Source organism: Pseudopipra pipra, chromosome 6, assembly GCF_036250125.1.
Source record: "Pseudopipra pipra isolate bDixPip1 chromosome 6, bDixPip1.hap1, whole genome shotgun sequence".
In the NCBI taxonomy this organism is placed as follows: Eukaryota; Metazoa; Chordata; class Aves; order Passeriformes; family Pipridae; genus Pseudopipra; species Pseudopipra pipra.
In genome coordinates, this window is record NC_087554.1 from 48669843 (window position 1) to 48692973 (window position 23131).

Genomic DNA, 23131 nt, shown 5'->3' on the forward strand with positions numbered 1-23131 from the left:
AAATCTGAATGAGAGTAAAAAGAAACAAACCTGTAGTGCTACTAAAACACAAACAAAACCCCAGAAGTATTTGCTAATGTGCCTTAGATCAATCTGAATGCCGGGGGGTATGCCAGTGATTTACAATCACGGTGCCTGGTATCTGAAACATTCAGAGAGAAACTCCCAGAAAACCTAGCATTAAGCTTCGATACAGGTTTGTTCAGTGCTGAAATTTAAGTCAGCTGAGTAGGCTCCTGAGGAGATCGATGTAATAGAGAATCTAAAATACAAGGAGGGAGAGTTTGGGCAGAATATCTCATAAACCTGAGAGTCCATAGAAAATAGAGTCAAATACACAAAACGAACAATAAAGTTAATACTGAGCAAGAGATACTGGGAGAAGACGAAGGGGCATCAGATGTCTATGGCTCTTTGCATGAACTTGAAAGGAAAGGAGGAGCACTCACATCCCAGGCAAACCCAAAGCGATGACATAACCTCCCTGACTTGAACCCTTCAGGGAGGAAACGACTGCCACGGCAGCAGAGGAATGCTCTTGGGCCTGCAAGAAAAGAGGAGAAATTAGTTTAAGTTAGACTCATAAGCTAGAGGGGTGCTAGAAACAAAAGCTGGTCATGGTGATCTAAAGCGATGAGCTCAGGTACAGGAGGATGGGAACCTCATGTCCAGAAAATTGGGAAAGATGTCACCTGAAGCAGCAGCAGCAGCAAGGGGAAGGTGTCTTGAAGGTTTTAAGACATGATAGGTCCTGGTCTGGTGAGAAGTTTATTACTGAAGAGGCAAGGACCAAAATAATTGTGTAAAGGCTTGGGGACCTTATCCAAAAGCTGGGGTTCTCATCAAGGCACAGAACATAACCAAGGCAGAAGATTGCCATGTATGTTCCTCAGTTTCTTTCTCTTTGGCAGGAGGTAAAAGAACTACACCAGCAGCATTAACTGGGAATCATGAGATGAGTAGAAGAACCAGTAGGATCACACTACAGACTGTTGACCACTTTAAAGGAAAAACAGGAAAGTACAGAAAGGGCTAAAATGTATCAAACAGAACATATTTTGATTATGTTTTAATAATATGAAAAAATATTTTCAAATCATAAGTATCAATTCCTATCAATCATCACTAGCAAATATCCATATAAAACCAGAATGTGATTTTGAAGATCCAACACTTTACGGAATTTTCATTCTTCAGATTGCAGTTTTAGCATTTTAGTTATACAAGAGTGTACCAGTATCTACATTGATGACATTGGGAGTGAGGTAACAATAACAGGCCAGCACAACTAAAATACTTATGTGTCTTTGAAAAGTACTTAGGCTGGCTGGAGTTGAAGAAAAGTTTAAATTCATGTGCAAGGAAAACATTCCAAGGAGGAGAAATTAACAAAGCCTCAACAGGGAGGTAGGTGGCAGTAGGGCTGAGGCCACCACCTCAGATACCTACCAGAGGAGAGTCATTTCTTGGAACAGTGAACAACATGGGGAATGGGGGAAATTGTGTCCCTGCTACCTGCTCAAACAGCACCCCAAATTCACTTCTGTGTGCATGAGTGAGACAGATGTGGGAAGAATTTTAAGAATTTGAGGAACTAATTAAAGACTCTAGTTTTAAGAGGTTGTGACTGAAGGCACAAGGTTGTCCAGTAATAACCCCAAAGAGAGGGTTAGATATGGTTGTTTTACAAGAATGTGATAAAAATTGGTATTGGTGCTTTAGGTATCATGTAGACTGACTTAATGTGCAGAACGCAGAAGGTGGCTTTGATTCTAGTTGAATTATGTAAACATTTAATGTTATTTAGAGAAGGTCAGTGTGGACAGAAACTGACTTTAAATCACACTTACTCTCTTAGAAGGGAGACTTTTCCAATTACAGATGCTTTAGAGAATTGTTATTTGCATTATAACACTGGTGTTTCCCAGTGCTACAGACTGCAGAGCATACTGTAGACTGCACTGTAGAGCACACAAGGACTCTACTGTTGTGACACTGCTGTTCAAAACCCACTCATTTCCTTGGCTATACACACCTCCTAATCATCCTTATACTCTGATGCAAGACTTGTAGGCAGATTATCAATCAGCATGACTCAGTTCTCTCACTATTTGATGTAGTCACAGCTGGGGTGTCCAAAAAGCACAGAGAGAAGATGTTGTAGTGATATGTTGTAGTGATACAGATCTATCTGACCTATGTCAGCCTCTAGCCATACTTTGCTAATATTTTACAAAGCTGGGTAGGACACTGCAAGGTGTCAGACACATTTTGGTATTAGCAGTACCTGAGAACAGCCATAAGTGTTTTGTTACTGCAGTAGAGGAAGCCTCAATGCTCAGTGGGAAAGGTCCATCAGCCAACCTATTAATAAGAGGTGGGCTAGGTTGGGCTATGGTAGTCTACCTTTTGAATATCTGGATAATGGCTAGAAATAGCTGGGGTGGTGATGTGAATGACACCACCCATCTAGCCTGCAAAGTTTCTCTAATTGCCAGATATGGCTCTGGAAACTTTTGGAGCAGTTAACTGTAAGGACTCCCTAGAGATGGCAGTGAACTACAAATTGAGGTATTATGGAGATGCTTTGCTGTTCTACTGAGCACTTTTATGCTTTCAGTTAGAATATGTTGAATGTGCCATCTTTTATCTTGGGTGTCTTTTGGTATTCTGGGTTTTAACAGCCATCACAGCATCTGTAGCTGGCTGTTTTCAGACCTTTACAAGAGACTTCCCAAGGGCACTTTGGCAACCACCTGGCTTTCTTTGACTAATTTTAATAAATCACCAGTAGCATGCATATCCTCTCTACACAGAAAAAAGGAGTTAATTTTCTGAAGTCTATAGAAATTTGTCACTACACTTGCAGTACTCTAATTATAGATTGCCTTTCTTCCTGAAATAATCGATCTCTTAAAGAGGATCCATATATTTAGGCATGTATTTAATTTTTTTTTCTTTAAAACAATGTAATTAGCAGCAATGCTGAGTTTAAGTAATGCTTCACTGTGACGGTAATTTGCAAGAGGAATGAGATTTGTAGAGTCCACTGAGGTTTGTGGCACACTGAAAATTGGAGTAATTCTAGTAATCTCATTAAGGATGATATAATCCAAATAAACACACAGAGAAATCACTGTAGAATTTCTGCTGTTGTTCTGATGTTTATGAGAAGGACTAAGAGATCTTGCAGTCTTTTACAGTATTGCCAGCAAATAATTGACCAGTGATATAAAGGTGGTTTCTTTTGATGGAGATACTGGAACTTGCCTGCTGTTCTCAGGTCTAGTGTGCAAACTTGATGGTTATTCCTAACTTTGTTAGTGACACTGCAAAAAGGTGTGTCCTATTCTTGGCTATCAAAAGAAGATATGGCTGCAGATATCAAAATGACCCAGCTCTTGCAGCTGGATAGCCAGCTGTCCCTTACGTTACTGCCATGCAAGTGTTCTCCCTCCCACCTTGACCTTTTTGAGTCTGTCTCAAAAGGCAGCAGAGCAATATATTTATTAGGTGTCAAAAATAAGGATACATGGTCAGTGACAGACAGAACTTGGCCCAAGCTGCACTCGGGGATGAGGGACTGAAGTGTGTAACCCATAAAGCCATCAGGCATCTTATCTAGCACCTAGCCCTGCCAGGTAAGGAGGCAGGAATGTGTTTTTCCCTGGGGTTACAATCAAACATCTTTACAGTAGCAATAGGCTGCAAAAGACATCTCATAGCTCCAAACAAACTCTAAGACTACCACAGCCATTGCCTTCAGGTATCACATCACACACACAATGGAGCCACAGTCACATATCTCTCCGTTAAAGAGTTGTCAATGTCATGCAAATGTAGCCTTCCTTAGTACAAAATTAACATGAATTAGATACCATTCCATCAGGAGAATTACACTTACTAAGTGTGTGGAGTTCAGATCCTAGAGACTTGAGTCTAGCTTAGGCCACTGGTGTCAGGCACCTCAGGGACCTCTACAGGGAGGTCTTCTTTTGGATGTCCAAATATAGAGAGCTCATCTTATTCACCAAACTGGGCATGAGGAAAGTCCACAGGTCAGTGGTAGTTGAGTACTCACAAGGTTCCACCAGTTGTCCTGTTCATCACAGTGAACACTGAGGACTGGGCTTATTCTTACTCTGCTGTGTAGAACATCTGCATGGCACACATGGACAACTGAATCAAAAAATAAAATCCCACAGCACAACTGGTCTAACAAAATGCGCATCTCCCCACGTGCTCTAAAGATGAAATACTGCCTACATATTCAGGCAAGATATAGCTTGCTGTGTAAATATTAAGAATTGAAAGATGCTTCATAAATGTAGTGGGTTGGCTTTTGGAATTTTTAGGCCTTCCTTAGCAACGGAGGTCAGAAATCTAAGGAAGTATTCCATATCATCCTTTAGTGTAACACAACATATAAATAGGGCGGAGATAAGTGAGCTCACTCTCTTCTCTCTTCTGGTGGCTGAAGGGGACAGGTCTCTCTGCAGACGGTCTTTGCTTGTATAGGCCAGGGCCTGCCTGCTCCGACCTGCTGTTATCTCCAGTCCCTTCAGGAGGCATGGGGGAGCTGGCTGGTGCCTCGCACAGTTCTGCTGTCTCATTCAGGAAAGTATTTAATCCAGTTTTTTTTTTTTATTTATTCACTAGCTCTCTATTGAAGGGGTATATTTAGAAGATATTTGCTTTTAGTTTTTTTTATCCCTGTTTCCCCCTCCCTTTTCCCTTTTTCCCCCCTCAGGAGCTCCCTATTGTGTGTAGGATATATTCAAATTATATATATAATTGTAAATATATGTAAATATATATTTTTGATATAATTCCGTTGGTTTCGATTTCTCTCAGTTTCAATAGCTTTTTTTCCTTTTGCCTAACGGGGGAGGGAGGGAAAAGGCTTTCGCTGAGTTTTGCAGACTTGGCGGGAAGCCAGCTCTAACTTGCTCAATAAAGAGCACACACATATATATAAACTTCCAAGACAGGCAAACACTTGTATTGCTCTATTATTAGCCTTGGTATCTAGTTCTCCTGCCCATGAAAAGCAATTCCATCTTCTTTGTTTCTTACTGCAGGTAATCTAGACCTTGAAGAGGCAGAAGACTTTTTTTCCATTTTGAGGCTAAACTCAAACCTGCTGAAAGCTGTGCTCTGTAGTTGGGTTTAATCAGCAGTTATTTTTTCAATAAAAATTACAGGTTCTAGCTCTCCTGGCTAATCTACAAAATCCAGACAGATGGCAGCAGAGGAAGCCACTTCTGTTTTGACAGAATTGTGGAGGTGGGGGAAACCATGTGGAGGAAAACAGCTTTTTTTCAGGATAAGATGATCTAACTTAACACCATTTTCAGAGGTGTAAAAGTAGACGCAGATTGGAAATGTAGGGGTTTTTTAAGGTTTCTCCCAAATGTTCATTATTGTTAGTATACACTTCTGTTGTTACTATAGACTTCTGTGAATCAGTTCATCAAGGAGCTGCTTCCAGTTACCTCCACATCCTGAGTGACAATATGGATCAAATCCTTCACAATGCACATCCCCAACTGAAGCTTCCTTTGGGGATCCTTGACCATTCAACACCAATTCAGCGACAGATGAAGCTGTCACTGCTGTACTGTTTCTGGCCTCAGCAGGAGGATGGAAGACTGAACTGTCCAACCCAACAGTATCAACCTCCCACCTGAACACCACAGCTGTCAAAAGGCCACTCGGCATCAGCAAGTTTAAAATAAGCCTTAGCGAGGTAAGCACAATTTAAAATCAAAATTCCAAGATTTCAAGCACTGAAGTGGATATCTGAAACATGAGAGAAAAGACTAGCCTTGTCTAAATACTCAGGAGCATAGTGTATGGGCTCCAGGATGCATGTACCTCCAGAAGGAATGCTAACCAACAGTGGTACATGCGGCCACAAACGCTTCTGAAGGCTTTCAGGTGGGCAGCCCACCTACAGTATCTTTACGCACATAATTTAAAGTTCCTTAGAAGTGGAGTATCAAAATTAACACTATTCAGCCCAAATCATCCCATGTCTGTATTACAGATGTATGTCTTCTGAGCATAATTCCACCCTGTACTGGAAAATTTCCAGGTCTCCTGAACCATTAATGGTGTTCACATGGAGCCACTGCCAGAGTCCTGAAACAGATACATCTCTGGGAGATTCAACAGTGACAGCAAGGTCACAGGTACAGATCTGAAATCACTGTAAATCAGTAGCTATTTCAGTCATTTGCCAGTAGCACTCTACCATTTTTGGGATTTTTAAAAATATTATCCACTGGCTTACATATTATTTTTACACTGTTCATAAATACCACTGGCATACAGAAGACTGCATCTCCCACTTCCTTTTTTTTAGATTGCCTTTTATTAATTTATATAAAAACCTCACAAGATTTACCTACTCCAATGAATGTGATTGCAACTAGAGCAGTATTACATCAAGCTACAAGCTCACCAGGTAGCCAGCCCCCTATGAAAATCACAGAATAGTCATAGAATCATAAAGCCATAGAATATCCTGAGTTGGAAAGGATCCACAAGGACCAAGTCCAGTTCCTGGCTCTGTACAGGACAACCCCAAAATATGCTAAGTTATGCCTCCTTCACATGAATTACGACTTTAAATTGTGGCTCTGATTGAAGGCAGGCATTACAGATCCTCCCACAGGAGGATTCGCTGTATCTGCAGCACGCCCACGTGCCCTGCCTCCTTTCTACTGAACTGTTAGCTGTATATACTTTCATTTCTTCTGGACTCCAAAAAGAGAAAGTGGTGGAGAACATGCACGTGGACAACTTACCTGGAAGAACTTTAGTCGTGGCAAATTCTTGTCTTTGAATGTTCACCTGGTTTTACATGCAGGCTGCAGGTGAGCCCAAAGCAATAACCCATCTCATCTCCCACTTTCACAACTTACCTGGGTCTCGATATCCTTGAGGCATGGGAACTGCAGTACTACTGTAGCATAGACAGCACTGCTCCAGGATTTCTCTGCAGCTGTAAAACGGTTGATAGAGGTAAGGCTGAACTTCTGCAGCCACTCTACAGATGCCAGGAAACTAACTTAGCAAGGCAACCAGCACCTTTGTGCTGGGTTGAAAAGGTAGCTACTTGCCTTCAGCAGTAGGAAAGCACAGCCTTATTAGTTCTCTAATTAAACAGTTTTGGAAATCTTCAGATGTAAAAACACGGCCAAACCCCATCTGAACAGTTCCATCCCTGGTATGTTAAAAAGGATTGGGTCTACTTGACACTTAACTCCGTGAGAACATGATGTCTCACCTGGGTGGGCTAAGAGAGATGGGTGAACAGCCTGATCTGTATTGCAGACAGTACACTGTAGAGACAACTTACTGTTTAGATACCCCAGTTTTAGATCCTCTTGCCCTCGAGACAGGGGAGATCTGTTTTTCTGGTGATGTGCACTGTTAACCTGAATGCAGCCACGCTCTGTATACAGTAGAAAAAAACCTGGAAATATTCCAGATCACCTGGAATTACTTTCATTAGTGTATGGGTTCCTTGGGGGACCAGGTACTCCGCATACATTTTGTCTGGTATTCCCAGTAAACCTAGGCTCAAAGGTGGGAAGCACACATCAGAGTAACCAGCATCAAGTCTTTCAGCCACTGAAGGAATACAGGGGCCGATGACTCAAGGACCTTGGACCTTGCCTGTACAACACTGAAGGGTTTACCCATACTTCAGGACACAATTAAAATGCAATTAAGATGACTGAGTCACGTGTAGTACAATATACATGCAGCTCTCTTGGGGTGCAGACAAATAATTTTAAAAAATCAGCCCAGAGAAAGATCTATAATGAAACACTGTTTCCTAATGTAATTTTTTCCACCTCTTAACTCAAGCCCACTTTTGTAATTATCCATCACTTCTCACAATCCCAGTATTTCCCCCACCACCACCCCAAAATACATTTCAAGATTTTCAGGAATACAAAAGTGAACATTACTGGGCAAGAGCATACTCACCACTCACCTATTTTCTGACTACTCCCAACTTCCATGAATACAATGTCAAAGTGTAGACATGTCCAATCAGGCCACAAGCATTAGATAACTGGGAAGACAACTAACCATCTAAATACAAGTCAGACAGCATTAAAAGACGTGCAGCTTGATGTTTTACCAGTCCTATAGAGCGTCATAAAAATATAAAAAAGTTCAAAAATATTCCTACTTTCATTATAATTTTGACCAAACTCAGTTACTTCAGGATAGTATTTCTTCTGTTAAATGCAATACTTCAAGTACTAAGAGTCCGAAATCCAAGATTCCTAAAAATATTATGAACATATTTGAACGTTTGGAAGACTGCAGGCATCAAACATCACAAGATCCAAGCTCTCCATTTCCAAAGGTACAGAAAAACATTAACAAAAAATGTCCTCTGACCACCTCAGAAGAAAGACTTCCTGAGATACAGTGTGGAGGACATAAAGATGACTATATGGATAAATTTGGAGAGCTTTATGCTCAAGGAAAGTTTGGCAGCTTGGGATAGATTTAGGTTCAGGCTAATTAAGAAAACCTGCAAAATTACAGATTTCCTTGTTATGATGTCTGCTCTGATACTCAAGTTGCAAAAATCAGGTTTCAGGCAGGTTGTTGAGACAGCCCAGCGACTCTCCCGCTGCAGCAGCAGGTTGTATCTAATCCTGCAGTGACCACGTGCACAACTGCTGGCCTCTGTGTAAAATCTACTGCTGAGAACTGCCCTGTCACAGACATTTCAAACACACTGCAAAGACTCAACCTTAGGAAGTGATTACAAATGAACTTTTTGAGGAGAAGATGGCTAATCATTTTTCCCCAATGCACACTCTTATTTAAATCTGAAATGGCTGGGATGTATTCACAAAGTCTGAGCACAAAAGCTTTGGCTTTTGTAGCTGGCAGAGAATTTCCCACACAACGTACAACGTTTAGAAACAAAGTGCTAATCTACTCTTGGGTGTGATCGCCTGTGGTCCCACCTCAGATCTTCATTTCTCTTATTTCTATTTGTATATGAAACGTTAATACATATATCGTGATTGTTGCAAAACTGATGTTTTGAATGTCTGAAAGGAAACCAGCTCCTGAAAATATATGTAAGAAAGGGTCTCTTGTTTGCAAAGAACTCCCCTTCATGGGAAGCACTGCTGTGCAAAGCTATCTTCTGTAAAAGGAGTAAAGAAGTGGGATATAATGCCTAGTTTCAAATTAATAACTAATATTATTTAGATTTTCTGGAAGAGGAGAAAGAACATAGTCATTGAGTTAGACCCAAAGTTTAATTGCTGTTTTTCAACTGACTATTAGAAAAAATTTCAAAAGATGGTATCCTTGTAAAAAGTTTATTCTACAACCACCTTTCATTCACTAAAACTGGTATTCCAAAGGGAATCAGATATTTTTAAAAAATACCACTAATGCCATTTTCCTTCAGCTTAAATTATTTCTTTTTTATTTTTCTAAGTCAAATGAGTCAATATATTGGTATTCCTAAATCATCCATCTTGCATTTTGATGAGTTAGTTACCATCATTGTTCTGAGTTATGAAATTTCAAAATCTCTTTGGAATACTAATTTCCTATTTATAGGTTTCAATTTTTTTATTTCATCCTATTTCCCTGATTCTTCTCTCAACAGTTGATGATGTAAAATTTAATATAAAATATTTAGTCACAAAATAGTTATTGCTTTTATGCACATTGTGGTAAGATTTTTTTTTCTCCAATAAAAACTATACCATCTTCCATAAAATCCTAAACATATTAAGAACTGTGATGCAGAACAAAATTACACAGTGTGAAACAGGTACCAGCACAACAGTGAGATTATATTACATCAAAAAATTTTAATGGTCCCAAATATATACTCAACAACTAAGCATACACTCAGGGGGGCAAAAAAAAATTATGACACAAAAGTGACCACATCTAGAATTCCACTCAATCTTTAATCAAGAAGGGACAAACAAATCCCCCACCTCAAAAAAAATTTCTGCAGTTTAAAGGGCAAAGGGAACAGATTTAAAAAAAAAGAGGAAACTTTATATTCGGCCCTCCCCCGTAGAGGTTTTTAAAACCTGTTGTAGCTTGAGTAAAACGTTCAGAATGTACGATTTCAAAGGCAGGTCTCTTTTTTACAAAGAAACTGCTGGCATTCTAACTAGTGAAGAATTATGGCAAAACCTGCCTTTTCTTCAGAAGTCTCATACATGGTCCAAGAAAGCATATTCTGATTGTAGCAACTGACCAGCCAATCCAGAGTTCCACTAACAAAACTCCTGCCCTGTTGGCTTTTTTTTTTTTGTTTTGTTTTGTTTTCCATTTCCTTCCCTGAGAAAAGGGCAACATGTGGTCCAAGCTGGAGAGCTCAAAGGCATAAGTCTTTCCCCTAAACGAAGTATTTCTCCTTCTTCTGCTCCTTTGAATTGGCACTTGATTGGCAGAAATCCATTTGTATAGGTTTATCTGTGTCACAGACAGTAATTCACAAAAGATTGCTGCTTTGCTGTGGGTTTGTTTTGTTTTTGGAAAATACATCCTTCCCCAACTGGTAATGTTCTTCAGCAGTTGCCATTATGATGACTCAAGCTTTGCTTTCTTTGACAAAAGTAAAGTTTCCTCTTTATCTTCATCTTCATCATCCTCTTCATCATCATCAGGATAATCTACAAGCCCAACGAGGCCTCCCTATGAAGACAAACACAACTACTATAATTAAGAAAATGTTTGCACATCGATATTTCACATCTGTATTGGAACATGATGTCTGCACAGAATATTGCCATAAGCATTCTGGTTCAGGAGGTTTTGAATAAAATGAAGCAGAACAAAAAGAAATCCTTCAGTATGAATGACATTATCTGACAATTTTTAAATTAATAAATCCAAAATGGGGTTTTACCTATCCAACTGGAAGTATTTGCAGTTGAAATTAAAGTGAAGTCAAAAATCTTAGTTTTGCTGAGTGTCACTGCAGCTCCATCTGTGAAGATGTAAATTCTATTTTTACTGAGCACAGCTGACTGCAGTGAGCGATTTGGAAGCACTTCAGAAACAAATACAGAATATCCTTTGAATTTGAATTTTTGAGTTATGATACTTTTAGAACACTGTCTTCAAAAAAGTTAGTTTAAATGTGTAGTAGCTTAAAGATTTTTTTTGAGTAAGATAATGGGATGAGGTGTACAGGTTATAAAGTTTAAATAAGTTGTCAGCTGAAAATGAAAATGTATCTAGTAGCATTAAAACCTTCCCTGTATTTCAAATAACCACAAATTTTTAAGATTAGGCAGCTCTAGAACCGTGAAGCAGCAGCATAAGCTTCTGAAACTTCCTCTAACTATGCTGCAATTTCTGAAGCTTAACCAGCATTTAATTAACAATGGCAGTTACTGATACTTTACTCAAAGATCCTACTACTTATTCAGGTGCCTAATGAAGGACATCCAAACCAGAAAATTTCAGTCAACTGTCTACCAAAAGACAACTTGAAAAAACATTACACACATTCTATACAGTCACATACAACACAGCACTGAGGATATTACCCCTAAAACAGCAGCACCAGATAATTAATGAAAAACCCAATTTCAACACTTTTCTGGTTTGTGACTGCGGCACATTTTACTCTGAAAGAATGTACCTTATGCCTGAATCCACAAGTGGTTTTTCAGTGCTCTGCATACTCAGTGTAACCTGAACATTTTTCTTCTGCCACCACTATTTGACTTTTTGGAGCCAATACTGTATGCAATATGTTCCATATGTAAAGACTCCATTTCAGACTCAAGGAATTACACTGTCTGGGAGAGAACAAGCCTCTAATAAACTGAACTGATTTTCCAGCCAGTTACCTCCCTTTTAAAAAGTGCTTGACTAACTCTTGGGTTATGCAAGGAGTTTCCTCCACAGAGGGATTTAGAGGAAGTGTTCCTTTAGTTCTTCTATCAGCAAAACTCTTCTAATTCAAGTGTTTTCAACAGAAGGCAATCCAAATACAAACTCTTAAGCCATGTTCAATTAGAAGAAAGAAAAAAACTTAACCCGCCATTTACCTTCACTAGAAGTTAGGTGAACAAGCAGTATGGTGGCATTAAAAAACAAGGATGAATCAGAGTTATTCCAAGGCTATGTGACAAGTGGTATACGTACCTGACCTTTCAGAAATGCAAACACGTGTTATGAAAATAAATGTTCATTATCTGAACTACCCTGTATCAACACTATCCCATCTGGCCCCCTGTGCTGGGAAAACACCAGTCACTATTTCTCTAACTTGGTTTAAATAGTTTTAGCCAAAAATCTGATAAAATCCAACAGTGTCCTAAAATGTACTTTAAAATGCTAGTTTTGAATATTTACTGCAAGCTGTAATACTCTTTTAAAGGGACTTTCTTCTATTACTACAATATGCTCCAAACCAAAGCTATATGTTAGTTTAAATGGTAAAAAAGTCTCACTAGGGTATTAAAAATTGTTTTGCCTTACAGTAACCATCCCCAATACAATTTTTCTTTCACAAATGCCAGTTATGTAATCTGAACAATATTAAAAATGGTGAGAGCAGAAATCTTCAATGGGTGTGGCAGGACATTGTAGAATCTAGCAAACTTTTGGCCATGTTTCCAAAATATTTCTGTATTTTCACCTGCCAAATATCCCTGTGCAATTTAATAAAAGTAAAGTGTTATCTGTATTTCACAGTGAATATCACTGCTAAGAGCAACCAGCGGTGTGCTTCCTGCTTGAAGAGTTTGGGCATTAAAAGATCTTTTATTTCTTCTATATAGGGCAGATCTCGTTAAAAATGCTGAAGGCCAAACAATAAGTCCACACAAACCAGACAGTCCATTGGTGCTTAACGTGCCAGAATTCACACAAATGCGAGACAGATGCTAAAGAAAATTCCTACTCTATAACAGTGAAGTCAACCTAATTGAAAATTACCTTAGTTGTAATAGCTGCCATCTGAGATGTGCTTTTAGAAACTGATCCTGGTGAGCCAGGGGACCCTGGAGACCCAGGGGACCCAGGGGATCCAGGCAGATTACTTGCAGATGACTGGCTGGTAAGATTAGATTTTGTACCACTGGAAAAAGAAAGCTTGAAACTTGGGCTCTGACGACCTGAAAGGTTAGTTTTCAGAAGAACTTCCTTTTCTTCACTCTCTTTCACTGGAGGGGGGAAAAAAAAAGGCAAAAGTAAAGCATATTACTGAATGAAACACTTAATTACAAATCACTTTACTGTGTGGAAAAAGGCTTAATACTTTACGTACAACTCAGTAAAGTGAGTCATCATAGACTTTTTTTCCATACTACTGTACCTACACCTACCAGCTGTTGCCACTGGCCAGGAATGAACACTTTTGTTCTATGAATGATATCACCTGAACATTATGAAGAAAATTTTTAATTATAAACCTGAATAAAACACAGGAAAACTCGACTATCAGCTAAGATCACTGAAATGCTTTAAGAAATCAACAACATTTTGTATTGTTCTGCTTTTAAAGATAACAAAACTGTTTTAAAGGGATGTTCCACCAAGTTGATGTCACAATTTCAAAATCTACAAGCTTCAGAATAAATACATGCAAATCTTTCACTGCAGTAGGACTAAAATAATACAAGTTATGGCACTCATCTTCTCATCACTTACATTTTTTTCTTTCCATGAATTTACTGATAGGGTCCATAATATCCTCATCATTTTTAGGTTTGTCAGAAGGGGGCACCACTGCCTCTCCATCTTCCATATCATCCTCATCAGTATTAAACCACATTTCCTCCTCATCCTCCAGGGTTCTTGCATCCCTTCTGTATCTGTGGTTTCTCAAAATGGAGCGCATGCTACAGAACAGTAAGTTTTAAAAGTTTAGGTTCAAAAATCAACTCATTAATAATAAAACTTCTGCTCCGCAGTTACAGTGACAGTGGTACAGCTACCTACATTGTAGAGCAATAAAAAACACCAGCAAATCATTCTGTAATGTGAACTTTTGTATTTTCAAAGCAAGTATCATTAAAAACTTTTCTATATAAATCAAATATGGTACAACTCTGCTAACAGCACTTTCAGACTATCTGTGCAAAATTTTGTAGCTTATAAACAGTATTATTAGAAGTAATTTTGATAAATCTCACTGAAGTGTTGCATTCAGGCTTGGTTTGCCAGTCTGCACTGATAAAAAGTTGTAAAACAAAGAGTTTAGAAATTATAGACTTTTCCTCTGAAAATACTTTGTAACCTGTCAGTATTCAGGGTCCAACATGTTAACAAGGAAAATCAAATAAAAACCTAACTTAAATATTACTCCAGTTTTAAACAGATACATTAAAAAGACAGCTATCTCTCTCTGCCACATCAACCTGTTACAATTTTTGGTCAGTATCAGTATTTTCCATTCTTCAGAGCCCTAGATATGAGGTGCTACTCCAATCCCCATTTGATCTATTATTAGTGCTGGTTTATCTCAGTTCAACCTTCCTTTTCTCTTTTCTCACAGAAGCTGTATTATGGTCTTGGAGCAGAGGGACAGGGATGTGCCCCTTGAAGAATGGTGAAGAAGAAGTGGAAGAGAGGTTGAAAACATTCTTTTCATTGCTAGATGTTCATTTTAACAGTCAATTTCCAACAGAAGCATGAAACCCTTGATGAAGCACTTCACAACTTACTGGCTGAAATTTAATATTTTTCATAAAATCTCTGTTACTAGGATCAAAATGTTAATAATACAACCTAGACCTTCTGTTTAGAGAAAGGGTCTCGCATTAATGACTGCACGAAAAAGCCAGAAGGGGAAAAACTAGGAAATTGCAAGGTATTTAATAAGAATGCTAAATACACTTTTACATCTGGATCTATACATCCTGCATCATTTTACACTGCATTTAACCTTGAGTTCTGCTAGTAGCACAAAACTAGGACTTAAGTGGAACTCTTCTCAATACTTTTATGGCCCATGCCAACAAAATGTCGGTCTCCTTCCTTACCAAACTATTCTTTGCTAAAATACGTAAATAGATTCTTGTTATTTTTTCATCTCAATATTTCTGGGGTTTGACTTAAGAAATGACATTGACTGTGACAGGACTTGTGCAGCCACTATATCCGATGTAGGAAGAAGGTAAAAACCGAGCTGGCTGAGCTCCAGACCTCTTGAAGCTCTATTTTCTGTTGGATAAACTCATGCAGCACAACTATACACAACCCCTTAGCTCAACTGAAGCCAAGAAAAGACTAATGTTTTACTTGCTATACTGGATAGAAATTACTGAATTACAGCTGGCTGTTCTTTCCAACACATGGATTAATTTAAGTAAGAATCATAGGCTTGAATTTCACAGCTGTTTAAGTGATAAGCTTAGATGACACAAGCCAAAATAACATCATCTCACCTATAAAACATTAGTACTCAAAACTGCAGGTCCTATACATGCTCTTGGAAGTGCTTCAACATTTTAAAATAGATGTAGACTTATACTCTTTATTTTAATTGTACAAGTCTCAAATTTAAATACTGGTTAAGAAATCTTGTGGCAGGAAATAAAAGTCTGAGATTTTAAGATGTCCTTGTAGGACTAATCAGGATTAATTTTTTAATGTTTTCTCAAACTAATTCAAGACAGCAGAACAAGAACAGGTCTTGCTAACAATTCTTAAGAGTAACTCATCTATTCAAGCAGTCTATCTTCTTTTAATGACACTGGACAGCCTTTTAACCTTGGGTTACTGTATATTAAGGAAAGGAACTTTTGCTCTGGCAAGCAACAGAAAGTGTGATTCAAGTGTTACATCAGACTGCTTTTTACTCCATCAGCAGCTCTAAAAGTGACAAAAAAGTGTTCTCTGAAAATTTCTCTGCGTATTCTACTTCTCAGGCATTTTGGTAGAGCTTATCTGAATATCTACTCCCACAACTAACTAAAATAAAAGGAAATCTGACATGTGAATTTTTTAAAGGAAAAAATCCACAGAATGGTAATGCAAAACTGAGCAATCATTCAAATCAGCATTGAAAATCCGTTATTTAAACAAATGAACTTTGGATACTCGGTAGCTTCCAGCCTCATTAAAACAGTGTACATAAGTTTAGGATATGACCAATAAGCATTATGACTGGGAGTCCAGCAACTAATGTTAGCTGAAGGTTGATTTGATCAAAAATCTGCAGCAACACATTTGAAAATCCCACTTTTAGTCAAGTAAACTCGACAACGCTTGAGATGCAAGCAGGAATCTAAATTATGTTCATTTCCCACTATCAGAGAACAATCCACCAATATTCTGAAAAGGGAATTAACACATTAATATACTATTAAGAGCATTGAGTGCACTTTACCTGTCAAGTTTTGGATTATCTTGTCTTTCCCTTTGTTGCTCAAATCGTAGTTTCAGCCCTTTGAATGTCTGCACATAATCTACATCTTCCAGTGCCTTCCAGTAATTTTCAATTACGTGAGCCGTTAACGATTTTATATCTTCCTACAGGAATGAACAAATATAAAGTGACTTACTTTCATTCAAATGAATTTATTTAATACAATATAAAAAGTAACTGAAATGAGAAATTATTTTAAAATACGCCATATGAAGCACTGTATTAATTAGCTTATGCAAAAACTAGCATTAAGCATACAACTGCAGTTAAAAATCTCGTGTCAAATATTTAATTAGCAAAACAGCGTCAAATTTTCTAGAAGTGTCTTCTTCAAAACACGACAGAACCCAACACCTGATAAAAAAACCATACCAAACCCAATTCTAAAACGCCTTTCCCACTGTAATTTATAAATATTTTTATATTGATAGATTAACTGGTACCTGTTGAATTAAAAACATGTTTATGAGATACAGTTTTGGCATTCATATTATTTCTTTCCTTGTCACAAATAAATTACTTATGTAAAAATAACTATTCAATGCATTTGTTTGGATCGAGAACAAGAAAGCTATTTTTCATCAGAACCTAACATCAAGTTTTTTTCTTTGTGGCTATGCAGTATTGGTGAAGGTCCTTTACAAAAGCTTCCCAACCCTTCTGCTGTTTCAGTTTAGCTTTGTGGCTGCCCAAAGCCACTCTACGCAGCTGAGACTAGCACAGGTCTGCACACTGCAGCAGGAAAACTGCTCCTGTGCAGTGTTTTGCTTTCTTAACCATGCACAGCCCTTGAAATACACTGCAGAATAAACACCCGAATTACCATCCACTAAGGGTTATGTGCTTAAAAGTAATCTTTTTGGTTATGTGCTTGAAAGTCATCTCTTGTAAACGGTAATACACCAATAACAACAGAAACAAGCTTTTTAAAAATTTGCTGTCTTTAAAAACAAACTTGGATAAAAATAATGGACAAAATTATTGACAGCTACCAAGAAGTAGTCTGGGAATGCAACCTTGATATCTGTGTGAAAAGGTGGATAAGAAAAAAAATAGTTATTTATTTTCCCATAGTATGATCTGTAGAATCAGCACCCAATCTCATGGAGTACTGAAAGACCATACATGCTAGTATGACCCTGGCTGGACACCAGGTGTCCACCAAAGCTGCTCTATCACTCCACTCTTCAGCTGGGCAGGGGAGAGAAAATATAACGAAAGGCTCACGGTTTGAGATATGGACAGGGAGAGATCACTCACTAGTTACTGTCAAGGGCAAAACAGATTCGAATTGGGGAAATTAACTAAATTTATTACCAATCAAATCAGAGTAGGACAATGCAAAAGAAACACAAATCCTAAAAATATCTTCCCCCACCCCTCCCTTCTTCCTGGGCTCAATTTTACTCATGATTTTCTCTACCTCCTCCCCCAAACGATGCAGGGGGACAGGGAATAGGGGTTCCAGTCAGTTCATCACAGATTGTCTCTGTCACTCCTTCACTTCTTCCTCCTCAGGAGCAGGACTCCTCACACTCTCCCATGTGAGACAGTCCTTCACAAACTTCTCCAACATGAGTCCTTCCCATTGGTTACAGTTCTTCACAAACTGCTCTCGTGTGGGTTCCTTCCATGGCATGCAGTCCTTCCCAAACAGGCTGCTCCATTGTGGGTCCCCCCATGGGTTACAAGTCCTGCCAGCAAACCTGCTCCAGTGCGGACTCCTCTCTCCATGGGGCCACAGTCCTGCCAGGAGCCTGCTCCAGCACAGGCTTCCCATGAGGTCACAGCCTCCTTTGGGCATCCACCTGCTCCAGTGTGGGGTCTGCCATGGGCTGCAGGGGGACATCCTACCTCCCCATGGTCTTCAAGGAATTTCTGCTCCAACCTTGGCCACTGGCACATTAATCCTGGAGCCAGCTGGCATTAGCTCTACTGAACACAGGGGAAGCTTCTAGCAGGTTCTCCAGATGCCACTCCTTTAGCTGCCACCCAATAAAACCTTGCCACACAAATCCAATATAGCACAGCACAAATCACGGTCACCTATATGGATTAACTTTTTTCACAGCTTCAAAACCAGTTTTCAACCAACTCTGCTATGACTATCAGGTCATCTCAGCCTTAAATTATCTTGAGTTCCAACTCAAAAAGGAAAGAGATGATCAGCACTGAAGATTTCAAGAGGTGACAAGGCCTGGTGACTTACTCCTCCACAACTGTCTGTGCTCTAGCTTGGCCCCACTTACCACATTTCCAGTCTGTACAGCATCTGTCAGAATCTGGATGCAAACAACAAGGAGGAAACAGTACTGTGCAGACAGCCAAACTGGCATGAATATTTAAGAGGCTCCCCATGGAAGGGACTTTGTAGCACTCTGTTAATATAATCAAAAGACTGCTATCTCTTCTGTATATTTCCATATTCCATTGAATTGTCATTACAGAGGAGAGTTAAATTTGATGGGTTTGTAGCACTGGTTTCACATTACATTTCTGTCATACATAACAAGTCCATCCAATTTGCATGATGAAACTTGATTAGTGCTGCCTTTGCAAATCTGGGTACTGTGAGTACACTATCAAGTGAATTTAATTTTCAAGTAACAGTACTGTTTAAATGTAGGAAAGAACATGTACGAATATGTAACAGTGATAGAAAAGAAGGTTCATATAAATACGTATCATATGGCTCCATTATGATAGCATAATTTAGGGCAAAAGCAAAAAGAAATTGAATTACAAGACTAAACAATACAGTAATTATCTTCAGCATGTAACAGCACTCACCACTCTGATAAATTCGAACATCTCTATTATGGCAGAGTTCATCAGATTATAACGGGAACCATTATTTAGAAATGCTTTGACCACAGGTTCAAACAAAAAACTTTTCATTATATAACGGTTGTAGAATTCATCTTTTAGCCCAATTATCTTCCTCTTGAAACGAAGGGCACCTGAAACAGAAGTGTTGTCAAAAGAATTTTTAAATTTAAAAGAAAAAAGTGCAAAAATTACTCAGCATTAGTTAGAGCAATTTACAACCCTGGTTTGTACACAGCCGTACATTACCAGAAATAAGTAATACATTCAGCTGTTTTCTGATTCTCTATAGTCTTGACTACACTGTTGAAGATTACTTATCTGTTTTAGCATAAAAAAATCCTCCATCATAATTGTACAAATGAAACTACCTCTGTTCACTGAAGAAATAATATAGTATTGTTTAACTATCTTATTACTAATATAAAGGCGTATTTTTGATTTTTAAATTACATATGGTAAAGGTAAAATATTTTCTCAGTAAAGAACTGAGAAATGTGCTTATCATTCCCATTATTCAAATGCAAGTTTGATTAGATTTAATTAGTTCTATTTGATTAGGATATAAACTATCTCATTTTAAAATTGGTAAATGACCTTTTCTTCACACACATAATAAGGCAAAGGCTTAATTTACAAACTATTTGAAGCTCTTTCTGAAACTCCAAAGCATATACAAGTGAGAGAATGTCCATGTATCACGAGAAAGTACAGTATGATCTCATTAAAAGGCAGCACATTTTGCTTAGCAACTAGGTGTACAGGAAAAAGATTATTAAAGATCTAAAATCAAACGCAGGTTATTCAGTTACAAATTTAAAAGGTACTTCTCACTGTATGGTACTGCTCAGTCAGCTTAAGGCTTTGTTTAACTCTTGTGTGCACAACAGAATTATGGAGAAAATCTCTTACTTGCCTTCAGAATTAAGTCATGCTGCTTTGCCATTACTGAGCTGCACATGGTCAAGAAACTATCAGAGTTTCAAGAGCAGCACACAGAATTTCTGTGCAGTTTAATGCAGTCAGGTAGCTGTATCTCTAATTAAGTACCTCTGGTAACTTCTACTAAAAAATATCAAAGCTTACAACACTTTTCTTAGTATATTCAATACTGACATACCATCTTTTCAAATCACCTCTCCACTGAAATGAGAGAAAATTTCCATATTCAATCATAACTTGTCACAATCTATGAACAGTGTTCTCCCAGCAGAATGAAGACACACAAAACTTCACACTGACAAAATACTAGTTTATTCCTTAGCTTTCAGACTTACACAATGCCAGGAAAGCGTGCTTCGAGGCCATGAGAACGAGAACCCTCCGCAGGATATCTTTGTTAATGATGTAGTTCTTTATGTGATAGGTATGATGTTCTACGCAGAAAGTCAGCAATTCCAGTATTAATGCCAAGAGCTGGGCCGTCTGAAAATCATCTGGAATAGAAACAAAACCCAAATAATTAAACTTATCTGGAATAGTGCCTTCAGAAGCTAACTTCAAATATCCAACTGCAGTCTGGTAAACATTTCCAAGTTCTTGTATATTCCCACAGACAGTTTATGGGACGTGCTGCAGGATATGTTTAGTCTTTAAAACAGAAATTGAACAAGCTTGTTATGGATTATTTTCTATAAATACAGATATAGCAGAAAACCTCCTAAACTACAGAAACAACTACATTTCCTTAAATTGGTGTTTGAAGAGTACAGAACTGAACACTAACACAAGCAGTCAGACTTATTTAACCAAATCTCATTGTGATGTCCACATATCTTTACCATAAAGTATCACCCCATATGCAGTGCCTTGACTAAGTCTGAACCAAAGTTGTGATCTATGATGCCTTTTAACAAAACTAAAATGCAAGAAATATCTCAGGCTCTTTTAATACCTGTGATAAAAACTGCTGCTAGTAGCCAGCACGAACAGTTACTTCATCACTGATCTTTGTTTTCTTAGCCCAATGTAGGAACAATACCCTCAAATTCAGCACACCTTCTTAGGGGAAATGTTGCAACATCTCTGGTAGTCCCTGACCTTAAAAAACATTTATGCATGTGTACAAGTCTATGTCACTGAACTGCCTCATGAGTCCCCACAGACTATAAAAATATTTAATTTTTGCTGAAGCCAAATTTGCAGCAAATGTCACATCATAAATCAGGTCTCTTGTTATGCTTATGTATTATTCAAATGACTAAATCATGAATCAACACTTTACTCTGAACTATGTAACACAATCTCAGACTCTCTTTAAGACAGAAAATGTCCTTTGACAGGTATTCATTACCTTTGCTAGGCTTGTCCTCTGTAGTATTGGCCAATAAAGGGGCTGTCAGAACATGCATACAATGTTTGTAGAAGAAACCCAAGAACTCTGTCTTTTCTGTTTTCTAAAGAATAAAAAAAACCCACATGTAAAACATATCATCAAATACTCTGAGAAACCCAAATATAATTTCATTTCAAGGTATTTACTTACATTGGCAGTGGCAAGCATATTTTCTGGATCAACTAAAGTACGAAGCAAACCCATGAGTAGCACTGCCCCTCCAAGTTCTGGATCTGTGTCACAAATCATGTGTTCTATAATAAGGTTAATGAGCAATATATCCTAACATGGGGAAAAAAAAAAAAAGACAAAAATCAATTCTAATGCTACTCCCTTTTCCCAAATCTGAAATTACCTTCTGAAAGGGTTACTGCCTGGTTAAAAATGTGTTCTAGCAAAATTTTGTGAAGTGTGAACAACTACCAAACAAAAAACCCCAAACTTAAGAAAAACAAATTAACTTTACATACCACTGATACATACTGACCAGTGGTTCAACAGTAAGAATGCAAGCAGTGAAGAGGAAACTTTTAAAGCAACTAAAAATGGTAATGAAATTAACAATCTAATTTCGAATTTAGTCTGAACTGAAACATCAAAAGATCAAAAGCACACAGGCACATCCTGAACAGTCTCAAAATTCAACTGATTTCTGGAAGCACTTTCAAAATAAAGAAGTTTTAATTTGTATCCCCTTTAAAATACATACCAAAAGATTTATTTCCACAAACATACAACAGGAAATTTTATAATGCTACTGAACTTGATGAAATTATTTTCACCTAAAAATAACCCTAACATGTATTTGCAGAAAACAAGAATAACACATGAAAATGAAGAATAACATTTACATTTAGGAATACCTAAACTGAAGTTGCTTAGTTACCACTCTTCCCCATAGAAGAAGACAGGCATCAGACACAAGTGGCTGGAACCACTAGCAATATTCACTGTCCCCTTTCTTTCAGTATAGAAGCAGTAGCATTAGGAGCTTCCTGTTCTCTGGTATGTTTTTGGCAGTTCCAAGAAAAAAACATTAACTATCTCCTCTGTGGAAAAGGCAGCACAACGTTTTCACTCCACTGGATACCACTCTGAAATACCTTTCTTGTCACTAGTTACGTGTAATCAGTTACAGAGGATCTTTGGAAAATCTGTCAGCAAGTGTTCTTAAACATTCAGGGCCATAATTCCTCTTTCAACATGTATGATAATAAACTGAACACAGGTTTCTCATATGTAAAATAAAAACACATGTACATGCCAATATCAAGACTGAAATTTATATTTCACATTTTAAGGAGGACATTGTTCAAAACATTTTGTTTTGCTTGTCTGACTGCTGATGTTAACCAGAATGGTGGTTTATGGTAACCTGCAACAAGTATCTGTGAACAGGTGAACACTCATGTCACCTGACTAACAGAACTTCTAAAAGCATTGTAGTTCAGTGTCCTGTTACCATCATGACTATATCCCATACTTCTTCAAAACCAGGGCTCATGCCATCATAGAGTCATAAATCTAAAACAGTAATTTCCAAAAACACTACACACATC

At 38.1% G+C, this 23131-nt stretch overlaps 1 protein-coding gene across 3 annotated transcripts in view; it reads right to left on the reverse strand.

The window, feature by feature from the left end:
* Positions 1-9958: 9958 nt before the first annotated feature.
* The window catches only part of PPP4R3A (protein phosphatase 4 regulatory subunit 3A), a 45233-nt gene continuing 32060 nt past the window's right edge, over positions 9959-23131 (reverse strand). For all 3 annotated transcript variants that reach the window (XM_064658982.1, XM_064658983.1, XM_064658984.1), the window contains 8 exons: positions 21723-21854; positions 21531-21633; positions 20515-20673; positions 19202-19371; positions 16373-16515; positions 13690-13880; positions 12976-13202; positions 9959-10716 (listed from right to left, as the gene is read on the reverse strand). In XM_064658982.1, the coding sequence (XP_064515052.1) occupies positions 10603-10716; positions 12976-13202; positions 13690-13880; positions 16373-16515; positions 19202-19371; positions 20515-20673; positions 21531-21633; positions 21723-21854 (1239 nt within the window). In that variant the 3' untranslated portion in view covers positions 9959-10602. The remainder of the gene's footprint in view (positions 10717-12975; positions 13203-13689; positions 13881-16372; positions 16516-19201; positions 19372-20514; positions 20674-21530; positions 21634-21722; positions 21855-23131) is intronic.